Raw genomic sequence first — 21,390 nt, forward strand, 5'->3', positions numbered from 1 at the left:
TTCACAGTATGTGTATTTATATCATAGTTTCACATACTGGTAATAAAAGACCTGTTTATTATTATCACAAAGCATATTAAATGTATAGTATTGCAGGGAAAAAGCAACAGATATAGTCAGATATCCACAATGCTCACAGCAACATTCATCAGCTTGTATATCTCAGAAAATACCATTCCTAGTTACACAAGGATTAAGGAAATAATTCTAAAATGTGCCTAAACTGAATACGTTTTTGTTTTAAGTTGTTCTTCAGTCTCCTTCTTCTGAATCAAGGCTGCAAAAATCTACATTGCATGGCAGGTTAAATGACTTCGTATAAAATTTCCCTAAAGCCCCCCCCCCCCCCCCAAGAAAAAAAAAATCAGCAGCCAATATGAAATAGAGTTGCAGAATTCTGACCAATTCAGAAAGTAACAAAACTTGGAACTACTAGTATAGGGATGACTATTTTACCTGGTAAATAATTCTGTTTTAGTATACATGTACAGCCTTTCAGAAGAATGTATACTATACTAGATTGACTGACAGATATATAATCAATGTTGATCAGAAAGCTTACTAAGAGTTTCTAATGAATATAAAAATTTAGTCATGTTCCAGTTTAGAGTCTTAACATGGTAAAATTAAATTGACTTGGTCTACTGTTTCAACTACAATATACTTCTGCCATATAATCAGCATAAAAAAATGCCTTAAAATTTTCAACAGAATAAAATGCATAAGAAGAGATCAAACTACAGAATTCATAATCCATTACACACATACACATAGCTATAGCATACACATAGCTATAGCTTGTCTACAGAAAAACAAATGGACGGATTTTCTGGCATTTGAACACAGTAGATTTATTATGTCAGTATTTGGACAACTCATGGACGGAATGATCAGTACACTGATATGTTCTAACAAGCAAGCAATTCTCACTCACCAATATTTAGCTCACAGACTAGAGAACTGGATTTCAGATAAAAAATTATGACATCAGAAAACAAGCAAGATCACCCTCAAGTACAATTCAATTGTATGGACATATCCTGTGTCTATACATAAATATCCATACTTATTCTCTTAATGAGTATTGGACAATTACAGGAATAGTCCATCATAACAAATTTGACGTAAATGACTATTAATAGCAGGTATACTTTTTACCAACACACAAAATTCAGGTAGACGTCTCTCATATTAAATGTATCTTAATGCATATTCTTTATAGAGGTGATTTCGTTTATTTAAATTAATATAAGATCCTAGGTCTGAGTCCTGACTATGACCCGCTGGGGTTTTCTAATGGTTCAAGGTCAGACTGGTGTGTCTCTATCCTCTGTAGCAACTGTTCTGCCACAGGACAAAACTGCTCTGTCCAGGTTTCCTCAAAATAGTCTGTCATTTCCTCATCCTCTTTAAACGATAAATCTAAAGCAGAGTCTCTGTCTGTATAAAAGAAAAATACTGATTGAAGATCAAATGAAAGGATGAACAAATACAAAATGTTAAGTTACTACACATAATGAGTCATTGTTTGACTTATTTCTTTTACTTTGTACTTTGTTAAAACATGTACATTTTGAAAATTTCTTTTTTTAAATTACATGTAGTCTTCTATGAAAAAATACCGTATTTACAGTGTCATATTGTTGTATATATTTATAAAGATCACTGCATTACCGAGTAACTCCATGAGAAGTTCCATGAGATCTTGAGACTCCTGCTGACCGAAGCAGTCATTAGAACTTGTGATTTTACCACTGTAATTCCACAGAATTTGACAAACTAGACTGGCTAATTCCCAATCTGTCTTACTGAAGTCTCGAAGTACCTCAACTAATCTGTCAAATACAACACAGTCACTTTATAAACACAGCTAAATAAAATAAATTAGCTTCAGGCATTGTCATAAAAACCAGTTTTAGGAATAATATTCACTTTGCCTGCAAAGCAGAGCATCACTTAGAGATCAATTAACCCAGCATCTGCCTGTCCATCTGTCAGTTAAACATTACATCTTTTTAACTGTAAGAGGTAAGGATTTGATAGTTTTCTTATGTTTTTTGTAAAATACCAGGGTTACTGACCTAGTGACATTGAACTTGACCTTTGACCTGCTTTTCAAAATAGTTCATAATGTTGATATACACAATACTCTTGAGAACCATGAGAGGTAAGTCTGAGACATTGCACAAGTACACTGTTTTACATAACATCTTTTGAAATGTACCAGAGTACTTGTATGAAAGTCATTGAAAAGTTGTCCATACATAAGCTATATTTATTTCCCTTATGTTGTTTTGTAGGGCAGTACATGTGTTCTTAGGAACACTCCCATTTTTTTTCAATCCCCATGAGACTTTTGCAACTCTACGGTATGTAAGGGATTTCAAATGAGAATGAAAAAATCCACTTCATAGGAAAAACGTTGTCCAAATAGTAAGACACAAATTTTATTCCTGAAAAAATAACTCTGGCACTATATTCAAAGCAAAGTTTGAAGAGTTCTCAAATATCCTACATATGAAATTCCTCACCTTTTCAATGTCAATATACCCCAATATAACATTTTTATAACAGAACTTACTTCCTGATGCCATGTTCTTGCTTTAACATGGGCCTCTTCTCCTCATCAACCATAAAGTTGATGAGAACTCCACAGGAAATGTACACAACTTCACGGTTTCCTGAGTCCAGCATTGTAACAAGCATTCTGTCAACTAAAAATAAAACATTTATAAAGATGAACTTATGCATAAAAATTTATGTGAACTGTTAATCAACTAAATTTGAGAGTTTAAATCAAAAACATTTCAAAATACTCTTTTTATGAATGAATGAATTTATTTAGAGACAGAAGAGGTGTTATGATTTTATCCCTGACTATCTCCTTTGACTTACTCTTCTGTTCAGTGAGGAAGTCTCGGACCACTCTCTGTCTAGTGAGATTGGCAAACACTCGACAAGCCTCAACCATTGCCTCCATGTTATTAGCCAGTACCAGCTTTAGAAGGGCTACAAAATAAATTGTTAATTAAACGACGGTTAATTAAACAAAGCAAACCTTCATCTGTGTATCTACTTCACTAATAAATAATGCAAAAATAAAGAAAATTTGTTTCTCTAAACAGTATAAAAATCAACTTGAAATCTGATCTTGAACAGGCATTACAAAAGGTATTTTCGTGAAATATTCAGTTCTTGATAGAACCCCACCTTCTAATACCCTGACTTGGTGTGTAGTGATGGCACTGGTTTTGGTGTTGTAGAAGGAGAGGTTGTTGATAGTTGCTACTGTATTAAGTACAAGTTCTTCACTACTGGATACATCTTTTGTTTCTGTAAGCAAAATCATCAATACTGCTTAACAATTTACTAGTATGAGGCAACTTTTTAAAATTTATTTTTAACATTACAGTTATTTCTTCATGATTTCTTATATCTCAAAAAAAAAAAACCAACAAAAAAACAAATTTACGCAAAAACAAAATTATCAATTTTGCTTAACAATTTACTAGCATGAGGTAACTTTTAAAAACTTATTTTTAGCATTATCGTTATTTCTTCATCATTTCACATATCTCAAATAAATGCAGATGTGACAGTTCATTTTAATCTTTAATTCTTTAATGCCATTATCTGTTTTATCTATCATCGCATTACCTAATACTTTGAGGAGGTAATCAACACATTGGTAGTTAGAACATATGACTGGTCCCACATTCTCATTGATTGACAGGTTAGCTATGACCCTGATGACCTTTATAAGTACATCCTCTGTCTTGTTAACAGTGCTGCCATCTTCTGTTACTTCTTTCTTCACCTCTTTACCTTGATTCTATAAATTTTTAATGGAGAGTGAGATACAAATCTTTTCAGTGAACATAAACTGCAATATTTAAATCAATATCCAGCTTTGGTATTAATAATGTTGAATATTTTATCTTACATGATGCTTCTTTGATACTGGAATGTTTATGTCAAATAGGTTAAAATGCCAAACCTTAACATCCTGTTCCAAGTAAAACCTAAACAAGGCAAGAAGGATGTCAAAAGACCCCGCCTCCTGGAAAAGGCGGAGTCTGGCCACTTCATTCTTAGCTGTCATATTCCCTAACACAAAACTCACTCGCACCACCACATCCTAGAAATAAACATCCGCTGGTTAAAGATAACATGCCTGTTTTGAAACATGCTAGGAAACTGATCCTCTAAATTATCACCCAAGCTATAGATAATATCTGCAAATTCTTACATTTGAAATTGTTACTCAGAAACTTTCTCACTGTATTATTCAGTCAAAAACTTGTCATGAGCATACAATGTGCCTACATTGGTTCATTTTTTAATCTAAGAGTATATGGTTTGATTTGATAAGTTGAGAACTTGTGTGTATACTGTAGATTCCTAAATGTATGCGAGGAATAAATTAAAGCGTAATTACACGAGAAGCACCACTTGTGAAATAAAATTACTCACTTTTATTTTTATGGTGCTTTAATGCATGTAAAATCCCTAGATAAATCACCCATTTGCAAATTATTGTTCTCGCGATTTGACGCCCTTGGGCCTTTTCGCGACATTAAGTACTCGCGTAAAATAAGGAATCTACAGTACTTGATAAACTTACAGACTTGTGCTGGTGTTTCTGGAGGACACTGACAAATGATTTGTATGAAGTCGGATAATCAGCCAGGGCAGTGCAACAGTCTGTGTGCAATGTCACCTTACTGTAATCAAGAATAAAATATCACCATTTTAAAAATTTTATTATTAGACATATGTACTTTAATATAAATACTCACATCTCCTCTGATTTTGAGACAGCTTTATCATGCCTTATCTACGCCATGGATCATTGACTTTCAAGTTTTTATTTAGTTTGTAGTCAAGTGGTAAGCTGACATCAAATGCCAGATGTTTACAGCATACGCATATAATAAATCTATATCAACAATAGTCTGATAGTAAGACATCACTAGTTACCTAAATATTCTGGAGATATTAAGCATGAGGTCCCCATCTGATGTAAAACTGTCTATGATGAGACAGAGGGATTCAATGGCCTGACATCCTAATAACCTCTCTCTACTGGAGCCAGCATCAGCCAGATTTCTCAAAGCCGCTGTAGCCTACAACAAAACATGCAGTGAAGGGCTTAAAAATGGAGTAAAATGGACATCAAAATACTTCTATAGAATTCTTTTGCTTTAAAAAAAAAGTCATCAGTATTATGAAATACATGGATCTCTATAATGTGAATCACTCAAGTTGCTAAACTTATGCTAACTACTAGTAATAGGACTTACTTATTAAATCATTTTTCAATTTTTACAAAAAATGTCAGATATAATATACAAGTAGTGAAGAATTGGGATTTTAAAATTACCTGGATAAGAATGTTTCCTATCTGTGTTGTTGGCTCACTGCCTTCCCTTATCTACAAAAATGACAGAAATGTTCTTATAATTTTCCTGCAGATGAATAGACCACATTGAGCTGGTACAGTAGTTATATTGAAATGTTAAACCATTATTGATTCCTTATACAGTCCCATTATTTCTCTGGAGGGTATGTTTTGATAATCTAGACTACAAGTACATGTATAATTGTATATGAAGATAAAGTAAAACACACTTAAAATGAAGTGCCAGGGATGAGCAATTTTGCTTCATTATAACAGTAATTTGTTATATCCATTAAATTCATGAAATGTTAAAAAAAAAAGGGAACAAAATTCGCTTTGCTGTAAGCATTTGTCCTATCTGCAAAAAATGGACAACTAAAGAAAATACCTGAAATACTGGGTTTAATACTGTAGTTCTTGAAATTTTTTAAAGTTTTTTTTTTACTACAGTAACAGTACTACAGTAACTGTACATTTCTATAAAAGCCCACATTTCAGTTCTTGAGAAAAAGAAATGTCAAGACTTTTCCTATTTCCAACATAATTGCATGTACCACTTTTGTCCCCTTTTAGGTCCAATCTTGAGTTTCAGGGGGCCATAATTAAACTCGACTCTTCACAATATAAGGAAGCTTCCACATACATTGAAGTTTTATTTTTTCTAGCTCCTTTGTTCTTAAAAATACTTAACATAAACCCATCCTTCTCCAACTATTTCTAAATAACACTGCATGTATTTTGAAAGGGACAAGACCATTTGAAAAAAAAATTGATCCCCCTTCACCAAAGGATACTTGGTGGCAAGTTTGATGTAAAATTTATGCACGAGTTATGCAAAGGAGCTAAAAATTCAACTGAAGAGATTCAATAATTGTGTTGCTGTATACTCACAGTTTTATTAATACTGTTGAGGAGAATAGCCAGGCTTTCTATACAGTCCTTCTTCACTAACTGTTTGACTATTGTAGAATTACCAGTTAACAGTTTTAAGGACCCTATACAGAATACCAGGGCTTCACTAGCATTGAAAGGATCTGTGCTTTTCAGTGTGTCCATAAGTACATCTGAAAAACACATAATTTTCAATCAAACAAATATTCATGTGGGTTAACTCATCATCGTCAAATTAAACATTTATTTCCAAACATCATGCTTGTTGATGTCACCTAGATACTAGTAGTAACTTGTTGAACACAACACATGTACAATAACCTTGATAGTACATGTATGTAAAGACAATGCTTGCAAACTAAACTTACCGAGAATATCTCCTTTAAGAAACTCTGGATCATTTTTTTCATTTCTGCTAATTTTGAAGACCAATTTACAAGCACTTAGGAGATTAGTTCCTGTAACCTTCAACTGTAAAAAAAAAAAAATGGAAAATGAATTAAAACAAACCAGTGTTCAAATACATTATACATGTTACATATTTCTTTCCGATGTATATCAGGCTTTCTCTAATAATATATGTATTCTGAATCAATCAATGCAAAAAAAAAATCTTACAGCAAGAATCAGTCTTGCCAGTTTGAGCTGTATACGTGAGTCCTCTACATCAAGAAGTTTAAATATAGATTTTAGGATAGTGGTACGTTGTTTACAACTCCTGCCAAGTAAGTTTTCCTTCTGCAGTAAGGAGTACAATTCTTCTGTCACCTGCCCTAGTCTCTTAGCATCTTTCTCTACAAATAAGATTAAAAATGAGTAATACAGCAATCAGTTTACATTTTCAAAATCTATTGGAAAACATACATGCTTACTTGTAAGATAAAACAAAGATTACCCAAGTTTGTAAAAGATAATGCCCAAGTAGTAGCAAATTCCTATGGTGGACAAGTTTTATGTGTGTTCCCCCATACTTGTTTATAACATATACCTGACAGATAACTTGACCTTGACTTATGAAGTCTCTTCATAAAATACTGGTATATATGTGCACTTAGTTACAATTTTATGATCATAATTGATATGTTAAATAAGTCAACAGACAAAAGGCATTACATAACATACATTTGTTTTTTGTGATTCACATCAAAAGCAGAAAAAAAAAGAATCTCCATTTTTTCCATCATGCTGATTTTTGAGTTTACATTTGCAATGTACAAAGAAATAATGAAGAAAATAATGAAGAGACTTACTGCTGCTTGCATCAGTCATTCGATCTAACAGTGGGGTTATATTCTGACTGAAAAATAAGGCTTCCTCTGCTGTCTCTTCTTCTCTCCTACCTGCCGAACCTTAGACAGATAGAAATTTGTAGAATTTTTCTCTCATCTTTTGAAAAAGTCTTTAAAATTCATATAAATGTTTTGAATCATCAGTGAACAAGTACACCATTTTAAATATTTATACAGTTTAACTTCTGTATCTCGAACACTGATATCTAGAATACCATGGATATGTCAAAGTGATTTGGAAGTCCCAACCCCTTATTCTTTAGGTATTTTACCTTGAATATCTCAAATCTTCAGATATCCCGATGTTTTTCCATTAAGTTCGAGATAAAGAGGTTTGACTATACACGTATTTTTCACCTTTCTCTTCCTTATTATTTTTCCTCTTTATATCCGTATGGCATATATATATATTTTATTTACTCTTTATTTTTTAACATATTGATTACCTCCCCTGCCTGTACTCCCAGCACTAGATGTCCTCTTTGTACCACCACTTCCTGTCCTACTCTCAGCACTGCAAAATCAACATAAATTTTCTTCAGATTAAAACATATGTATTAAACATTATTTTTCTACATGAAATGTGATAAATCAGTTATTACAACTGTCCCTATTCTGCATGTAGCATACAAGCATTGTGAAGTGTACATATACCTGCGAGGGGGGCTTCGAACAGAGGCTGAGCTAGGCGCTCTGTGGGGCATTTCTCTCCCATCTCCTTCTCCCCTTTCCTCCACAGGAATCGGGGTCCTCTCTTTTGGACCACTATGAACTCTTCTAACTGACTCATCTGCATTCTTTATCACCTGATTTCCTATCAGCGGGGAAAAAAAAAACTCTTGTTACATTTAGTCAGTAAATCACATGGTAGTATTTATCAAAATGATACAAATGGTATTTAATGATGTGATGTATATACATGTAAAAACAACATTAAACTGAATAGATTATGTCTATAGTAACCTTGGCAAAACTTTACAGATTTCATATTCAGTATGCACATATTTTTGACATACATGTGCTAAACATCTGAATTTTGTACTGTCTATGACATGTGATGTATGTCTCTTCACTTTATAAACTGAACTATACGGTACTGAATTTCTAGGTAAGTAATCTTACCATCAGAGGGACTGGTTTCTAGTCCAGATTTGACCTCTGAACTTAGAGAGCTTTCTACACTGGTGGACTGTTGTAGACGTGTTCTGGTAGCCTTCCCCCTCTGAACTTTGTTGGGGTCAGATGGTGGCTTTGGAGGAAGTAATCCTGAGTCTATTTCCTCTTCTGTAGGAATTTTGGGTTTCTGGTATCAATGGAAATTTAACATTCTAAATATAGTCTTCCCTTTTTTATCTAGTCACAAATAATCAACAGTTTAAAATGCACAATGAGGACTTTCACAATATAAATAAAGGTTGAAAGTAACAAACAAATAAAATTATATAAAAATTCAGATAACACAAATCAAATTATTAAAAAAATATTCAAAACAAAAATTAAGTTGTATTAAAAAAGCTGTGAAATTAACATCTGTATGACAATATACAACAAGGGTATATTACATTAAAATGTTAATATTTGAAGTTACTTTGAATATTACCCTTTTTCATACAGATTATCATTCTTTCAGGATTAACATTGCATTTCATATAAAACTACAATAACCACTACAGAATGAAACTTTCTCTTTTTTTGAATACATGTATTCCATCACCCCTTTATGTATTCTGTATTCCTAAAAAAATTCATCCACATTTTGCAACAGTACTAAAAGCTGTAAACTAAACTGCCTATATTGGGACACTATCCTTGCTATACCCCTACCCCTTCCCTGTATACATCATTTAATTCAGCATGCTACAGACAGACAAACAAAGAACATGCTTACTTCTTCTGAGAGGGTAGAGAAAATAGGTGTCTGAAATTAAGACATGGTTACATTAGTCCCAGACTCAAGCATGGAAAGAAATGATGAAAAAAGCAGTAAAAAAAGTCTTTAATATACATAATTTATTTTCTTCAAAATAATCTGAAAATTTTTCACGATCACAATTTTTTTAATGAAACCTAATCAGCATTTCTAAGTGCAATACAGACATTGAATTTTCTTAAAAACTAATTAGTTGAAGATAAATGAAGAAACACCGATATCGTTTAAGATCAGTAGAGTTGGAGAAAAAGAAATCAATTAAGTGGCAATATTTTCTACATCTATATACTGAGTGCTAAATAATTGATTATTTTCTAATTAAACCAGGAAGACATGCATCAAAGCAAACTGTGGAGGTCTGAATTCCAATACACGTAAAGTTTCTGTCATCATATAAAGAGGGGGGGGGGGATAACTAATTGGTACTACTTTATGCATATAAGAGGAAAACGAAAATCTCAGCTAAGAAATGTGCCTGTTTCCTGAATATCAATGTTTCCACATAGCTATTAACATGTCAAGTACATGTCATTCTCTTTTTATTTATTGAACGTAATTTATTACTTCAGTATCTTTTAAAACAGAGTATTGAAAGACCCATAATTCTACAATGAAGCTTCTGAATTTCAGATCCAATCAAATACATGTATTATGTCTAAGTAAATTCTGATGGTAAATGGCATAAAAATACATATATGCATAATTTTTAATTTTATAATTTGATTCTTAAATTTGACAGACATTTCTCTAAAATTTTATAACTCCAAGCTATGAAAAAATATTCCAGGCAAATAGATTATAGGGGACGATTCACTTTACCCGTCTCCAGAAAAATGCGCTAAAATATAGTGTTGCTGTAGGTGACTTCAATAAATATGAGATCGCGTGAGCGATCGAAAAAAGTAAAAAGTATGAGGTTTTAAGCCTTTTTGACCTCAAAATCGAATTCTATGGTTAAAAGTTTAGTTTAAAACTTTGTTTTTTAAATGAAGTTTTTAATCCCGTTCTCTGAAAAAAGTAATAAATATTGTTTATTCAGTGAAAAGGAGACAAAAAATAATTGTCAAAGAAGCGCGTGCGGCGCATACTTAGTGCCATTTCTTTCGTACTTAGCCATTTTTCTTTCATGTAAACAAACCAACGAGATGTCGTTGAAACTGAATTAAGATCTTGCAAAAAATACAGATGCAAAGGAATTTCTTAATTAATCTAAAAGAACAAGACACTAACCCTAATCTCTTATATGAAATGCGAGGGCTAAACCAAATCTCCCAGGTGGATGCTAGACTAACCCATGTGTGAGGACTATCCCTAATCTCTCGTACGGATGCGAGACTAACTCTGATCAGTTGAAAACTTGTGCAAAACTAACCCTAATCAGTTGAGTGACGTAAATGTTATGTCATAGTGCAATGAGCGCGAGGATCTTGCAGATCTGGGGACCGGTAAAGTAAAGTCTACCCAATTATAGTAAAAAAACATTATGCAGTTATTACAGGAAACATTATTATATTACTCTTGAAGCAAGATTTGACAAAAAATACTTTATAGGAATCTTACATGATTGATGGGTTGAAGGCGTCCTCTGGAAGCTGGTCTAGAGGTATCAGATCCATCAAAGTGACGAGATCCTAAGCTGTTAATTACAATTTGTGCAAATGAAATTTTATAACAAAATGAATAATTACATATGTATTACTCTATAATTTGTACTGGTACTAATACTAAAAAATCTGTCTTCTTGTAGCAATGCATGATAGCTCAGATTTGCACATTTATATATATATCAATTTTTAGTTCTAGAATTATTGACTATTTGGCACTTATCAAAATTAGGAACTGGCCAACAACAGTATATTAAGGAACATGAAGGATTGGCAAAGCACCTACGGGGTATCTTTTGAGGTTCCCAATTTGGGAACCTTAAAAAGATATCCCTTAGATGCTTGAGCCACTAAAACAACACCCAAAGACAACAAAAATATTTAACAAAAACCTGAAAGAACTTGGTGGTCTGTTTTCTGGGGTTCTGGAGCTTGATGCACCAAACAAAGATCTTGTGGCATCCCTGGGTGTGCATGGTCTCTTTGTTACTACTGCCTGTAAGCCTGTTCTATTGCCGAGAGATTCTTTTGCTTCAGTGATAATTCTAGAACTAGTTGTTTCTCCTTGAGGAAGATAAAACGGCCGATCGGGCAACTTTTTCTTCTGGGTATTAGTATCCATTCTCACCTGTGACTTATCTTTTTCAGTTTACTTTTACATTCCTGCTTAACTAAAAAGAGAAGATTAAACACATTTTAAAAAGTGCTGTACATAATTGTAAACGACTGTATAGTAACAAAAAAACAGTTTAACTAAAAAGTTTGCAAAAATAATAGCACATCAAGTCAAGAAGGTAAAATCAAGTTTTACAGAGTTTTTCATGGTTAGACAAGTACCTCTCATTGATCAGTTTGATATGTTTTACTCTGTCAGCGATTTTCCTTTGTCAAATAAATATATGATTTACTTTTAAATATATTTTACTGTGTTTTATTCAACTTACTTTCCACAAATCTGCACACAGAATAAAATAAATTGATGAAAATTAACGCTAGTTTTCATTGTTCGTGTTTTATCGGTTGGCTGGAGGAATGTACACAAGCGCATGCGCAATAGGTAAGCACAGAGAGACTTTGTTAAGTCGGTAACAAAATTATTCGCTCCACTCAAAAGATGACCTTTTGACAAAGGGGATGTCCAAATATATAATAAATTTTGGTTAGTAGTAAAATCTTCGAAAAAAAAAATTAAATAGAAACGAAATTAATTTTTCATTAATATTCCAGACGTACAACTTCATGGAGTTATATCACACTAGAAACATTATACACAATGTCATCATGTCTCTGAAGACTCCATGCAGATCGAAAGAGCTCGGAAATGAACAAAGAAAAAAAATACAACCATCTACATCTTCATACAAACAGCAAACAGGGATTCAAAAAAGCATTTTATTAAAAGGTGGTTTATTTTAGTAAGAACCCTCTATACACTGGACACGAAATTCTAATTCCATGATATTTTATGCAGTGATAGTGATCTGCCCTCAGAATCTAATCTGAAATAAATTGAAATCTAAAGTTGATTACTCAATTTGTAATCAATTCAAGCATTTTAAACATGTCATTTGGCGGCCTAGATTTGCATGTACTTTCCCCATTTAAGTAAGCAACAATGAGTTCACCAACATTTCATCAGTTGTCTTTGAACATTTTCAATAGTCGCCCAGTCATCGCCATGATTTTTCATCTCCCAGATCTCCACACTTTAACACAAAGTCGTACTTTTCGATGCTTTCAGGGTTCACGAAGAAATCGGACAAGTTTTACATCGCTCAAAGGCCTCTCAACGGTTTTCTGAATTCAAGTGTGTAAAGGGATTTTTAGGGAGATAATTTTAATTGCTAGTTGTGCGGTGAAAAATTGAAGAATTGCTTTGATACTTTTTCTCAGATTTCACACAATTCTCGGATATTTCATCAAGAACTCCAGCAGAAGTTGCTCTCCCAAGAGATCGTTGGGTACCCTTCTTTGCTCTTTGGGTTATCTATTGGGCATTTTATAAGGCATCCTTTACACACATGGAGATCTTGAGAAACCTTTGAATGATGTACAACTTATCCGATCTCTTTGCGATCTCTGAAAGCCCCGAAAATTCTGTCGAATTCTTTATAAATGTTATTGAGCACTCTTGTGCGATGAAACATTCAGGATATTGCTATATTTCATGGCATTCTGTCGAGATCAATGAGCGATCTATGAGCTTAGGGAGAGCATATAGAAAGATCCCTCAGAGATTGTGTGTAGATTAAATTTTCTATAGCGATCTCCACAAGTTCTACGATCGAAGATTTACGGAGATTGCCGAGAGATCAAGTGTCACCAGAAGAGATCACTGTATGACCGAAAGAAACCGCTGCCAGATTTCTATGCGTTCAAAACATTTTGTGTTCTTTTGTAAAACATCTGAGAGATCATTGGGAGATCCAAGCGATCTTAAGCTTTCTGCGCCTTTTGGGTGGGCATTTTTTGAGAGGCTAAATATCTTTGAGATCGGTGAAAGACTGTTTTAGGTAGTGTAAAAGCTTCAACGAGACAACGGAGACAGTTGAGACCTGTGCGAGACCACTGAAAGATCATGGCGATGATTGGACGGCCGTTGAAAGATATGACCAGCAAACGTCAACAGTCGCCATCTCTGTGTTAATGGTTTAAGAGACTGATAACCTTTGCATCGCTAAGAGACTCCTTATGGTAGTGTCAAAACTTTGGGGAGAACATAAGACATTTGGGAAAGCGCAGAGAGATGATGAGAATGGTCTGGCAACAGTTAAATTTCTCGCAAATTTTGCAACACGAATCAATCTCTAAACGATCGCCAACTTCTCTACCCGCATTGTGATAACACAAAGTATGTTTAAAAATTTACGTTTTATTTTTTTCTTACCCTGTCTTAAAACATAAACATCGATATGAGGCTAAATATATTAATAATATTTCACATGTAGCTTACTGTCTCCATTGGTTTCCTGCAGCTACAACTGTAATGAAACACGTACTTAAGAAGAGTACGTATACACAGTAATATCTTTCATTTTATGTACATATACATGTACTTCATTTTCTGACGACTTTTGTCACTTGTACCACGCAGTCATCATCTACATGGTACTAATGCAATTTATCAGTTTTTTCTCTTATGAATTTCACACTGTCTATATTTCTTATCATATCTGCAGCTTTTTCTGCAATCATAATTGTTGGAGCATTTGTATTTCCCGAGGGCACATTGCGCATGACGGAAGCATCCACCACTCGTAGACTCTGAATTCCCCTCACCCTGTAAAGTAAAATTTTCTTCTTTTTTCCTTCAAACTTGTGAAAACTTCTGAATAGTATCTGTTGTATCTTAGGATTTACAGAATGATGCATGTATTGTGAGAGACTGAATATCATCACGAAGAATAGCTAAAATCTTCAATACAAAAATTCTATCATTTGCCCAAAAATGATAAAAAGGTAGAATGATGAAAACACTGCAAAATGATGAAGTGTATAAATGTAACCAACTTAAGTTCATAATCTACAACTGCTGTGGGATCATCCTTGGCTCCCATTCGACAAGTGGACGTCGGATGGTAGACTGTGTACGTTAAATGTCTCAGTCTACAGATCCAGTACTCGTCTGATCCTGGAGAAAGATCGTCACACTGTGGGAGGTAAGTCTCAAGAGGATCCTGGGATGAGGCACCAATTGACTTGAAAGCTGTAGTGTCACCCAATTTTAAAACCTCCCGAACTCCTAGAAATATGCCACAAAAACCCCAAACTGCAATATTTGTGACGATGTACTTGTATGAACTAATGAAGTTGTACAAAAGGTAACTGAAACAAATTGTACCAGAACCTTTACATGACTTTTAAATGAATATTTACAATTTACTATTCAATATTTTTTTGGTATTCAATAATTTCTTGATGTTAAATAATTCATTATGCTTTAGCAATACAAGGCAAAACGTGTAAGCTTCAATAACCACGAATAGGTCATCCAACACATAGTATCTTTCACCTAATAAGTTGAATTTTTATGTACAGATCCAAACCCTACCATTTGTAACACATGTCAAATCAGATAGAGTATAGTAAACTTGATTTAAAACACAGAAGAAGACCTAAAATTTAAATACCTTTCAGGAACGTTTTGATATCATCCGGATGGTCGAGATAGTTTGGGTTAATGAGTGGCGGATCAAAAGGATCGTTACTCTGAAGGCGGATGGTTCCTCGACTCTTGGGATGAAGAAGAACCGGAAGCACACTAAATGTCCCAATATTTCTGTCTTTGTTTCTTTGAAATTCCCTCTGTTTTCCTTCTTTTAACTTCGTATTGACAAGCACAAGCCAAAAAAAAAAAAAAAAAAAAAAAAAAAATTAAAAAGGCAAATCAATAGACACCTGTATGCAAAAAGCAAGTTTGTTTCCTGCATACATTAGCTTTATCAACTAATTTGATATCAAAGAGAAATACAACAACATGTACCTTCCGATCTATATTAAGCATGTCTAAGAACAGGTCAGTGAGCTCAGGCTCATACATAAAGCTGAAGAAATGAAGCTCAATATGTGGCGGAAGCTTTTCATCCTTCGTGAGAAACGCCGTTCCCTCCGTATGAGGCCTGCTCATTATTCCTACAATAATATTTACTGCATACTGTGAAATAAAGCATCCAAATCATTTTTAACGCAAATAATGAAAAGGTATATTAAAGTTATAGATTTAAATCGGGATACAAAAACAATGACTGAAACAAGTTTAATCACAACGGATCAGACCGACCTGAAAAGAAAAGGCCGAGTTTGGTCTATACTACTGAGTATCTCTCAATGACTCAAATGTATGCAATCACTGGGTGTAGAATGTATAGTGGCGATTAAAAATTGCACAGTCTTTATAATGAAATGACATTAAAAATCCTAATAACTGAATCTTGTAACTGTTCAAAAGATTATACAAAGTTTGAAGAATGTTTAAGTAAAACATTGCACTACAAATTACGCACTTTTTATAATATGAGGAAGATGGGTAAACGCTGCACGGTAATCTAGTGGTTCCTGTTTCAGTGCCGGCCAGTCACTGGCGATTTAGATAAAAGTTTATGTAAGAAACTCAATTTTTTGACATATTATAAGACAATATGTCAGAATGAAGTTGAAATTTCGAATCATTGTTTCAAAAGTCTTTGAATTTACCTGACTTAAAAGCCTTGTATTGTATCTGTGATATGGGTGACATGATCTTAGTTTTGGAGGCCGAACTCGTGGTATTGTCATGAAAGTCTAAGAACGTCTTCAAATGATCCTGTAAATTATCTCCTACCTGCAGATCGGCAACCACTGGGATCTGAATAGAAGTCTATCTTTGTCAAATAGGTCAAATTCAATTATATTCTACAGAGTAAAAATATTCAACAACTATAAAAGAAATTCGTAACCAGTTGTAAAACCTACATGATATAGTCTAAAAAATTCAATGTATGTAACTATTGTGCATAAATTGTATAACTATAATGTACATGTATAAAGGTAATTGCATATTTGTGTCGTACCCCCATGGATTTGAGATGTTCCTTTGGTCCTATTCCAGACAACATCAGGATCTGGGGAGACTGCACCGAACCTGCTGAGAGAATCACCTCCTTGTTCGCCATTATGACGTACTTCTTGTTGTCTCTCACAAACGATACTCCGACTGCCTTCTTATCTTTCATCAGGATCTTAGACACAAATTAAGGTAGTGTCTATTTTCATGTACTCTCGAATATCACTCCATTTAAATTTCTTAACGATGGTTAACAAAAAGAATTCATATTTTTGAATATCACACCATATAAATTTCGTGAGGATGGATAAGAAAAAATGATGATATATATGTACTGAGCCATGTTTGAATTTACCTTAGTAACATAAGAATTGATGGAGACATGGAGGTTCTGGCGTTCCATGGCGGGTCTCAGAAAGGCTTTTACGGTGCTCGAACGTTCCCCATTTCCGACATTTTCTTGAGAAGAACAATAACCTATTAAAATGTATCATGCATTAATCTATGTAAATCAATGGAATTGTAAAAAGCTTACAAAAAGAGTAGATGATACAAAGCTTGTAAGAGGAAGAAATTAATGGAGAGAAAAGGTGGGGAAGTTGGAATAATTAGGTGAGGTGAGGCTAATGCGGAGAAGATAAAATGGAGCAGCAGAAGAAAAGGTGGTGGTTGAAGATGAATCTTGGAATATTTCCATTGTTTACCTTTTCAACTCCCATTCTCTGTTGACACGAAATGATTTACATTTTACAAAATTTCTGTATTATTCTTTATTTGTCATCGATAAATTTTTGATAAAAAATGTTGGTGACGAGTCTTTACTTCGTTAAGGTAACTTCTATGTAGTGTCGAGACTAACCAATTTGTGATTTTCCGTTACAATCTGTGATAGTGTGACCGAGCTCCTCCATTGCACGTGCATATACATTTCTACCAAGGGTAGTGGCAGTCGCGTCACTGACGGACAAATATCCCCCTCTTCCATGGTAGGCTAAAAATTAAAATACTAGGACGTACACACTGTACGCTAAACAATTTTTTTTCTCTCTTGAAAAATATACTGGTAGATTCTATGGGAAGGGTACAATAATATATACTTTTGCCATATACTAGTAAAGGCAGTGCATGTAAATAACGTAATTAAACTTTCATAAACCACTTTAAAAAGTAAAAGGATATTTAGTTAAAGTTACATTGAAAAATAAAATATATATTTCAGAATATATATTTCAGAATTTCTTTTTCGATTATTGTCAATATAAGTTTATATGAAATACGGCGATAACGAACAGTATTCAAGCTCAAAGTCTATTAAAACAATATAGATAGTTAGCAGAGCAAACATGGACATCCAAAAAATCAGAGGTGGGATCAGGTGTCATGGAGTGAGTATCCCCTGCCGACCGGTCACACCCGCCGTGTGCTCCTTGTCATGATCAGGAAATAACGAAAAAATCCGTCGACAATTCAGTATGTAAATAATGGCCTAAGAAGCGTTTATAATTATTGCATTTCCATGGAAATTTGTAATTTCAAAACATAGTCTTTCTTCAGTTCATAACAGCCACATTACTCGTTCAAGCAAGTTATATGTACCTGAATTCATAAGTTCTGGAATTTGAATATCCTCGGATTTTATGAAATACGGGAGGACATCTTTATAGCTCCAACCCTTGCACCCTTCCTTGGCCCAGCCATCGTAGTCATGACGACTTCCACGAACATATTGCATATAATTTAAGTTACTACTACCGCCAAGAACCTTTCCTCGTGGCCAGGCAGACCTCTGAAAAAACAAATATAAAGAAAATATAATTAGATACTACTTGATAGTGATTATATATACATGTATTTTGAAATTTAATAAGTTTTTATAATATAGTGTAGACAATTGGTGTCTGACACCAACACACAACTTTGATTCTGATTTCCTTTGGAATAATCTTTATAAATCCATAGAACTCTTTTTCTCGTACTTTGAGTCACCATTCTAAAATTTTCTCTCAAAATGATTAAGAATGTCCATGGCTCTGCTCATTCTAAAAATCTAAGAAATGCGTACCTACCCTGTCACGCATTGCCAAACACGCTTTCTCCTGAGGTACAGTTCGGAACATCCAGTCCTGTCTTGATAGCTGAACAAATGCAGAGGAGATGGGAACACTTATGTCTCCATTTTCATCTTCTGAACCCCCGGCTTCAAGGATAAGTACCGAGGATTCTGGATCTTCCGAAAGTCTATTTGCGAGGACGCATCCGGCCGATCCGGCTCCTACTGCGTAAAGAGAAATGAAAATCAGAAATTTACTGAAAAAAATTTTGAATTTTAAGACAAATCGTCAAATATACCTAGTGACTTTTTCTTTTGCGTCTGACCATTTTTTCGTTTCTGAATGAAAGATTTATTTAAAAAATGTGTAATGTATAATATCATCTTTACTTACAGATGATGTAATCATATGAAGAGTTGAATGAGTAAAGTTCTAGTGGTCCAACCTTGCGGTTCGTGAAGTATACAGCAATGACACCAAGTATTAAGGCTATTACGGTCCCCTTTTGGATCATCGTGTTCTTGAAGTTCACCTAGGTAGGTTTCACTATAAAATAGCTTTATAAGATGTGATGAAATCAAAATTTAGTACAAGAACCTGTTCAGTTGATCTCTAAAACAAAAGTGTTTCGCAAAATTGATAAGTATTTTGCCCAATAGATTAATAGATTAGGAATACTTGTTTAGGTCATTTGTCGTTCTTTCATTATTGTAAAATTTCAGCTCCTTCTCTAAAACTAGTTTTAGCTAAGTATTTCATTCAGGATCTATGGATAATTTTGTTTAAAAAGTTTTGAATTTCCACGTCCCCATGGAGTACGAAGCCAGAACGAAAAAGTCTTCAAAAATCTTCTTTACTTCTGGACATCTAGCAGGAAAAAATTGCTGCATGGTATTAACAAACAGTTAGCTCACTTTATAAGCTCCCACTTATCCCATGATTTGAACGAACGTCAATCTACACTACCTGAAAATTTACATTATAAAATTAAATAAGCAAAACTATTTTTTTTTGTTTTCATCTTGTGCTACCCCCCCCCCCCCCCCCCAAAAAAAAAAAAGAAGAAGAGGAAAATGAAGACATTTTATAAAGTAAATGGACTGCATAAACTTTGAAGGTGTTTCTTGTGTGAGAAACTGACCTTGTTTGAGAATAATTACATCTTGAAACAGGACTCAGGCCAAAGGACCGTGCTTAGTTGGTCGTATTTTGAAAATTATTCATTTTTTAACTCCTGGACACAAAGTGGTAATATGTAATTCTTTCCATGGTAATGATATTTATTGAGTTCTCTACCAGAGTTGTTTCATGTCACCTGGGTGAAGGAATCAGGCTACGAGATAGGGCCAAACTGTCATGATATTGAAAAGTAAGTATGTTTATATCTTTGAAAATATTATTGACTTTTGAGCAACTACTGAAATTCATGAAATTCATGTCCGATGTTTTTAAGATTTGATCCAAATTTGGTCCAAGAGAGGGCTAAATTGTCATATACATGTATTTAAAATTCCTCATACATTTTTAAATGTTTTACTTCTTACTCCTGGACATTATGAACATATATACCTCAATGTGAACAAAAAATTCTCTACCAGATTGGAAAATTCATATTACATGGGTGTGGAGTTCCAGTTCCATATTGGGCCGTGTTTATCATAGATGGTGAGAGGAGACCCTCAAAACCTACAGGCCTCTAGATTGTTGTATAACAAGACCAATAGACCTCTAGCTTGTTATATAACTAATATTCCATTATAAGTATGAACGAGAATATATGCAACATTTATCATCATAGATCACAAAGAAACATGTACAAATGTTGTTACCATTGTACGGTAACACATGGTTGAATAAAAAAGACAAACTAGTAGACTAATTGTTCTCGAACAATTAGAGGTCTTTCCACCTTCTTTAAATTTCATATATTTTTCATATTTTACTCTCTAAAGTTAATTTTTATACAAAAAGAATCCATAAATGGCTTGAAAGATAGAAAAAATGAAAAATTAAAAATTTTTGAAATGATCTTGACCTTTGACCTTGAACAAATATTCAAGGTCAAAGGTCAAGGGTCACATTGCACTTGACCCCATGCTTCTACGACCTTTAGTTTTAAGTTACAAGGTTTAATAGTAAGTGTAACGACATTAAAGGGCGATAACTCATATAAGGGGTCATCGGATACTTTCGCACTGAATAGATTGAAGTTGTGTCTAAAGACCCTGAAGACATTAGTGAAGGTTTTGTGCCTCTAAGGTTTACGGTTTCGGAGGAGTACCGATAACAAGGTTTTCAGTAAAAGGGGCAATAACTTTTAAAGGGGTAAATCTTAGGGGACAAGTATGAAATCTTTGAAATAGTTTTAAAAGGACATATTAATGATGCAAAGATAATTAGTATATGTTGAAAGACAAAAGAGATATAAAAAGAACTGAATTTCTCACATTTTGAATGACCTTGACCTTTGACCTTTGCATATATTTTAAGGTCAAAGGTCAATGAATCTTATGCAATTGGTCCTATGTCTCTACGACTTATCGTTTTGAAAATTTTTAATTATTCGTAAACATCAAAAACTTTCAGGGGCAATAACTCATAAAAGGGGTCCACAAATACTTTCGCAATGAAAAGATTGAAGAGTCCCCTCAATCAGTCGAAGACATTGGTGAAGGTTCCATA

At 33.9% G+C, this 21,390-nt stretch overlaps 2 protein-coding genes across 3 annotated transcripts; both read right to left on the reverse strand.

The window, feature by feature from the left end:
* Positions 1-354: 354 nt before the first annotated feature.
* Positions 355-12,122, reverse strand: LOC133185311 (armadillo repeat-containing protein 2-like). 2 transcript variants are annotated; one of them, XM_061320447.1, is made up of 21 exons: positions 12,060-12,122; positions 11,508-11,786; positions 11,072-11,147; positions 9,470-9,499; positions 8,704-8,884; positions 8,236-8,395; positions 8,028-8,095; positions 7,543-7,641; positions 6,911-7,086; positions 6,661-6,763; positions 6,293-6,465; positions 5,384-5,434; positions 4,981-5,126; positions 4,625-4,724; positions 3,998-4,138; positions 3,658-3,832; positions 3,211-3,333; positions 2,896-3,009; positions 2,582-2,714; positions 1,675-1,835; positions 355-1,440 (listed from the first exon to the last, which is right to left on the reverse strand). In XM_061320447.1, the coding sequence occupies exons 2-21, from the start codon at positions 11,735-11,737 to the stop codon at positions 1,274-1,276; spliced, it is 2,607 nt and encodes an 868-aa protein (XP_061176431.1). In that variant the 5' UTR covers positions 11,738-11,786; positions 12,060-12,122; the 3' UTR covers positions 355-1,273. The 2 variants fall into 2 exon arrangements, with proteins under 2 accessions (XP_061176431.1, XP_061176432.1); XM_061320448.1 differs by lacking the exon at positions 9,470-9,499.
* A 2,052-nt stretch (positions 12,123-14,174) lies between these two features.
* Positions 14,175-19,226, reverse strand: LOC133185314 (glucose dehydrogenase [FAD, quinone]-like). Its single transcript, XM_061320451.1, has 11 exons — positions 19,102-19,226; positions 18,724-18,932; positions 18,254-18,443; positions 17,517-17,648; positions 17,013-17,134; positions 16,665-16,832; positions 16,309-16,459; positions 15,599-15,747; positions 15,246-15,438; positions 14,626-14,857; positions 14,175-14,395 (listed from the first exon to the last, which is right to left on the reverse strand). Exons 1-11 carry the CDS (start codon positions 19,220-19,222, stop codon positions 14,227-14,229), a joined length of 1,836 nt encoding a protein of 611 aa, XP_061176435.1. The 5' UTR covers positions 19,223-19,226; the 3' UTR covers positions 14,175-14,226.
* Positions 19,227-21,390: the final 2,164 nt, after the last annotated feature.

The sequence above is a fragment of the Saccostrea echinata genome, unplaced genomic scaffold, assembly GCF_033153115.1.
Source record: "Saccostrea echinata isolate AGI-Se365-2 ecotype Australia unplaced genomic scaffold, CSIRO_AGI_Sech_v1 ptg000012l, whole genome shotgun sequence".
Classification (NCBI taxonomy): Eukaryota; Metazoa; Mollusca; class Bivalvia; order Ostreida; family Ostreidae; genus Saccostrea; species Saccostrea echinata.

What these genes read in the sequence shown, in the direction of transcription:
- LOC133185311 (XM_061320447.1), bottom strand. Translation starts at nt 11,737, where the DNA reads ATGGATACTAATACCCAGAAGAAAAAGTTGCCCGATCGGCCGTTTTAT. An exon ending in CCAAGTCAGGGTATTAGAAG is followed by an intron (nt 3,010 to 3,210) that starts GTGGGGTTCTAT and finishes TTTATTTTGTAG; the next exon opens with CCCTTCTAAAGCTGGTACTG. An exon ending in CAAGAACATGGCATCAGGAA is followed by an intron (nt 1,836 to 2,581) that starts GTAAGTTCTGTT and finishes TGTATTTGACAG; the next exon opens with ATTAGTTGAGGTACTTCGAG.
- LOC133185314 (XM_061320451.1), bottom strand. Translation starts at nt 19,222, where the DNA reads ATGATCCAAAAGGGGACCGTAATAGCCTTAATACTTGGTGTCATTGCT. An exon ending in GTTTGGCAATGCGTGACAGG is followed by an intron (nt 18,444 to 18,723) that starts GTAGGTACGCAT and finishes TTGTTTTTTCAG; the next exon opens with AGGTCTGCCTGGCCACGAGG. An exon ending in TCAATTCTTATGTTACTAAG is followed by an intron (nt 16,833 to 17,012) that starts GTAAATTCAAAC and finishes TTTGTGTCTAAG; the next exon opens with ATCCTGATGAAAGATAAGAA.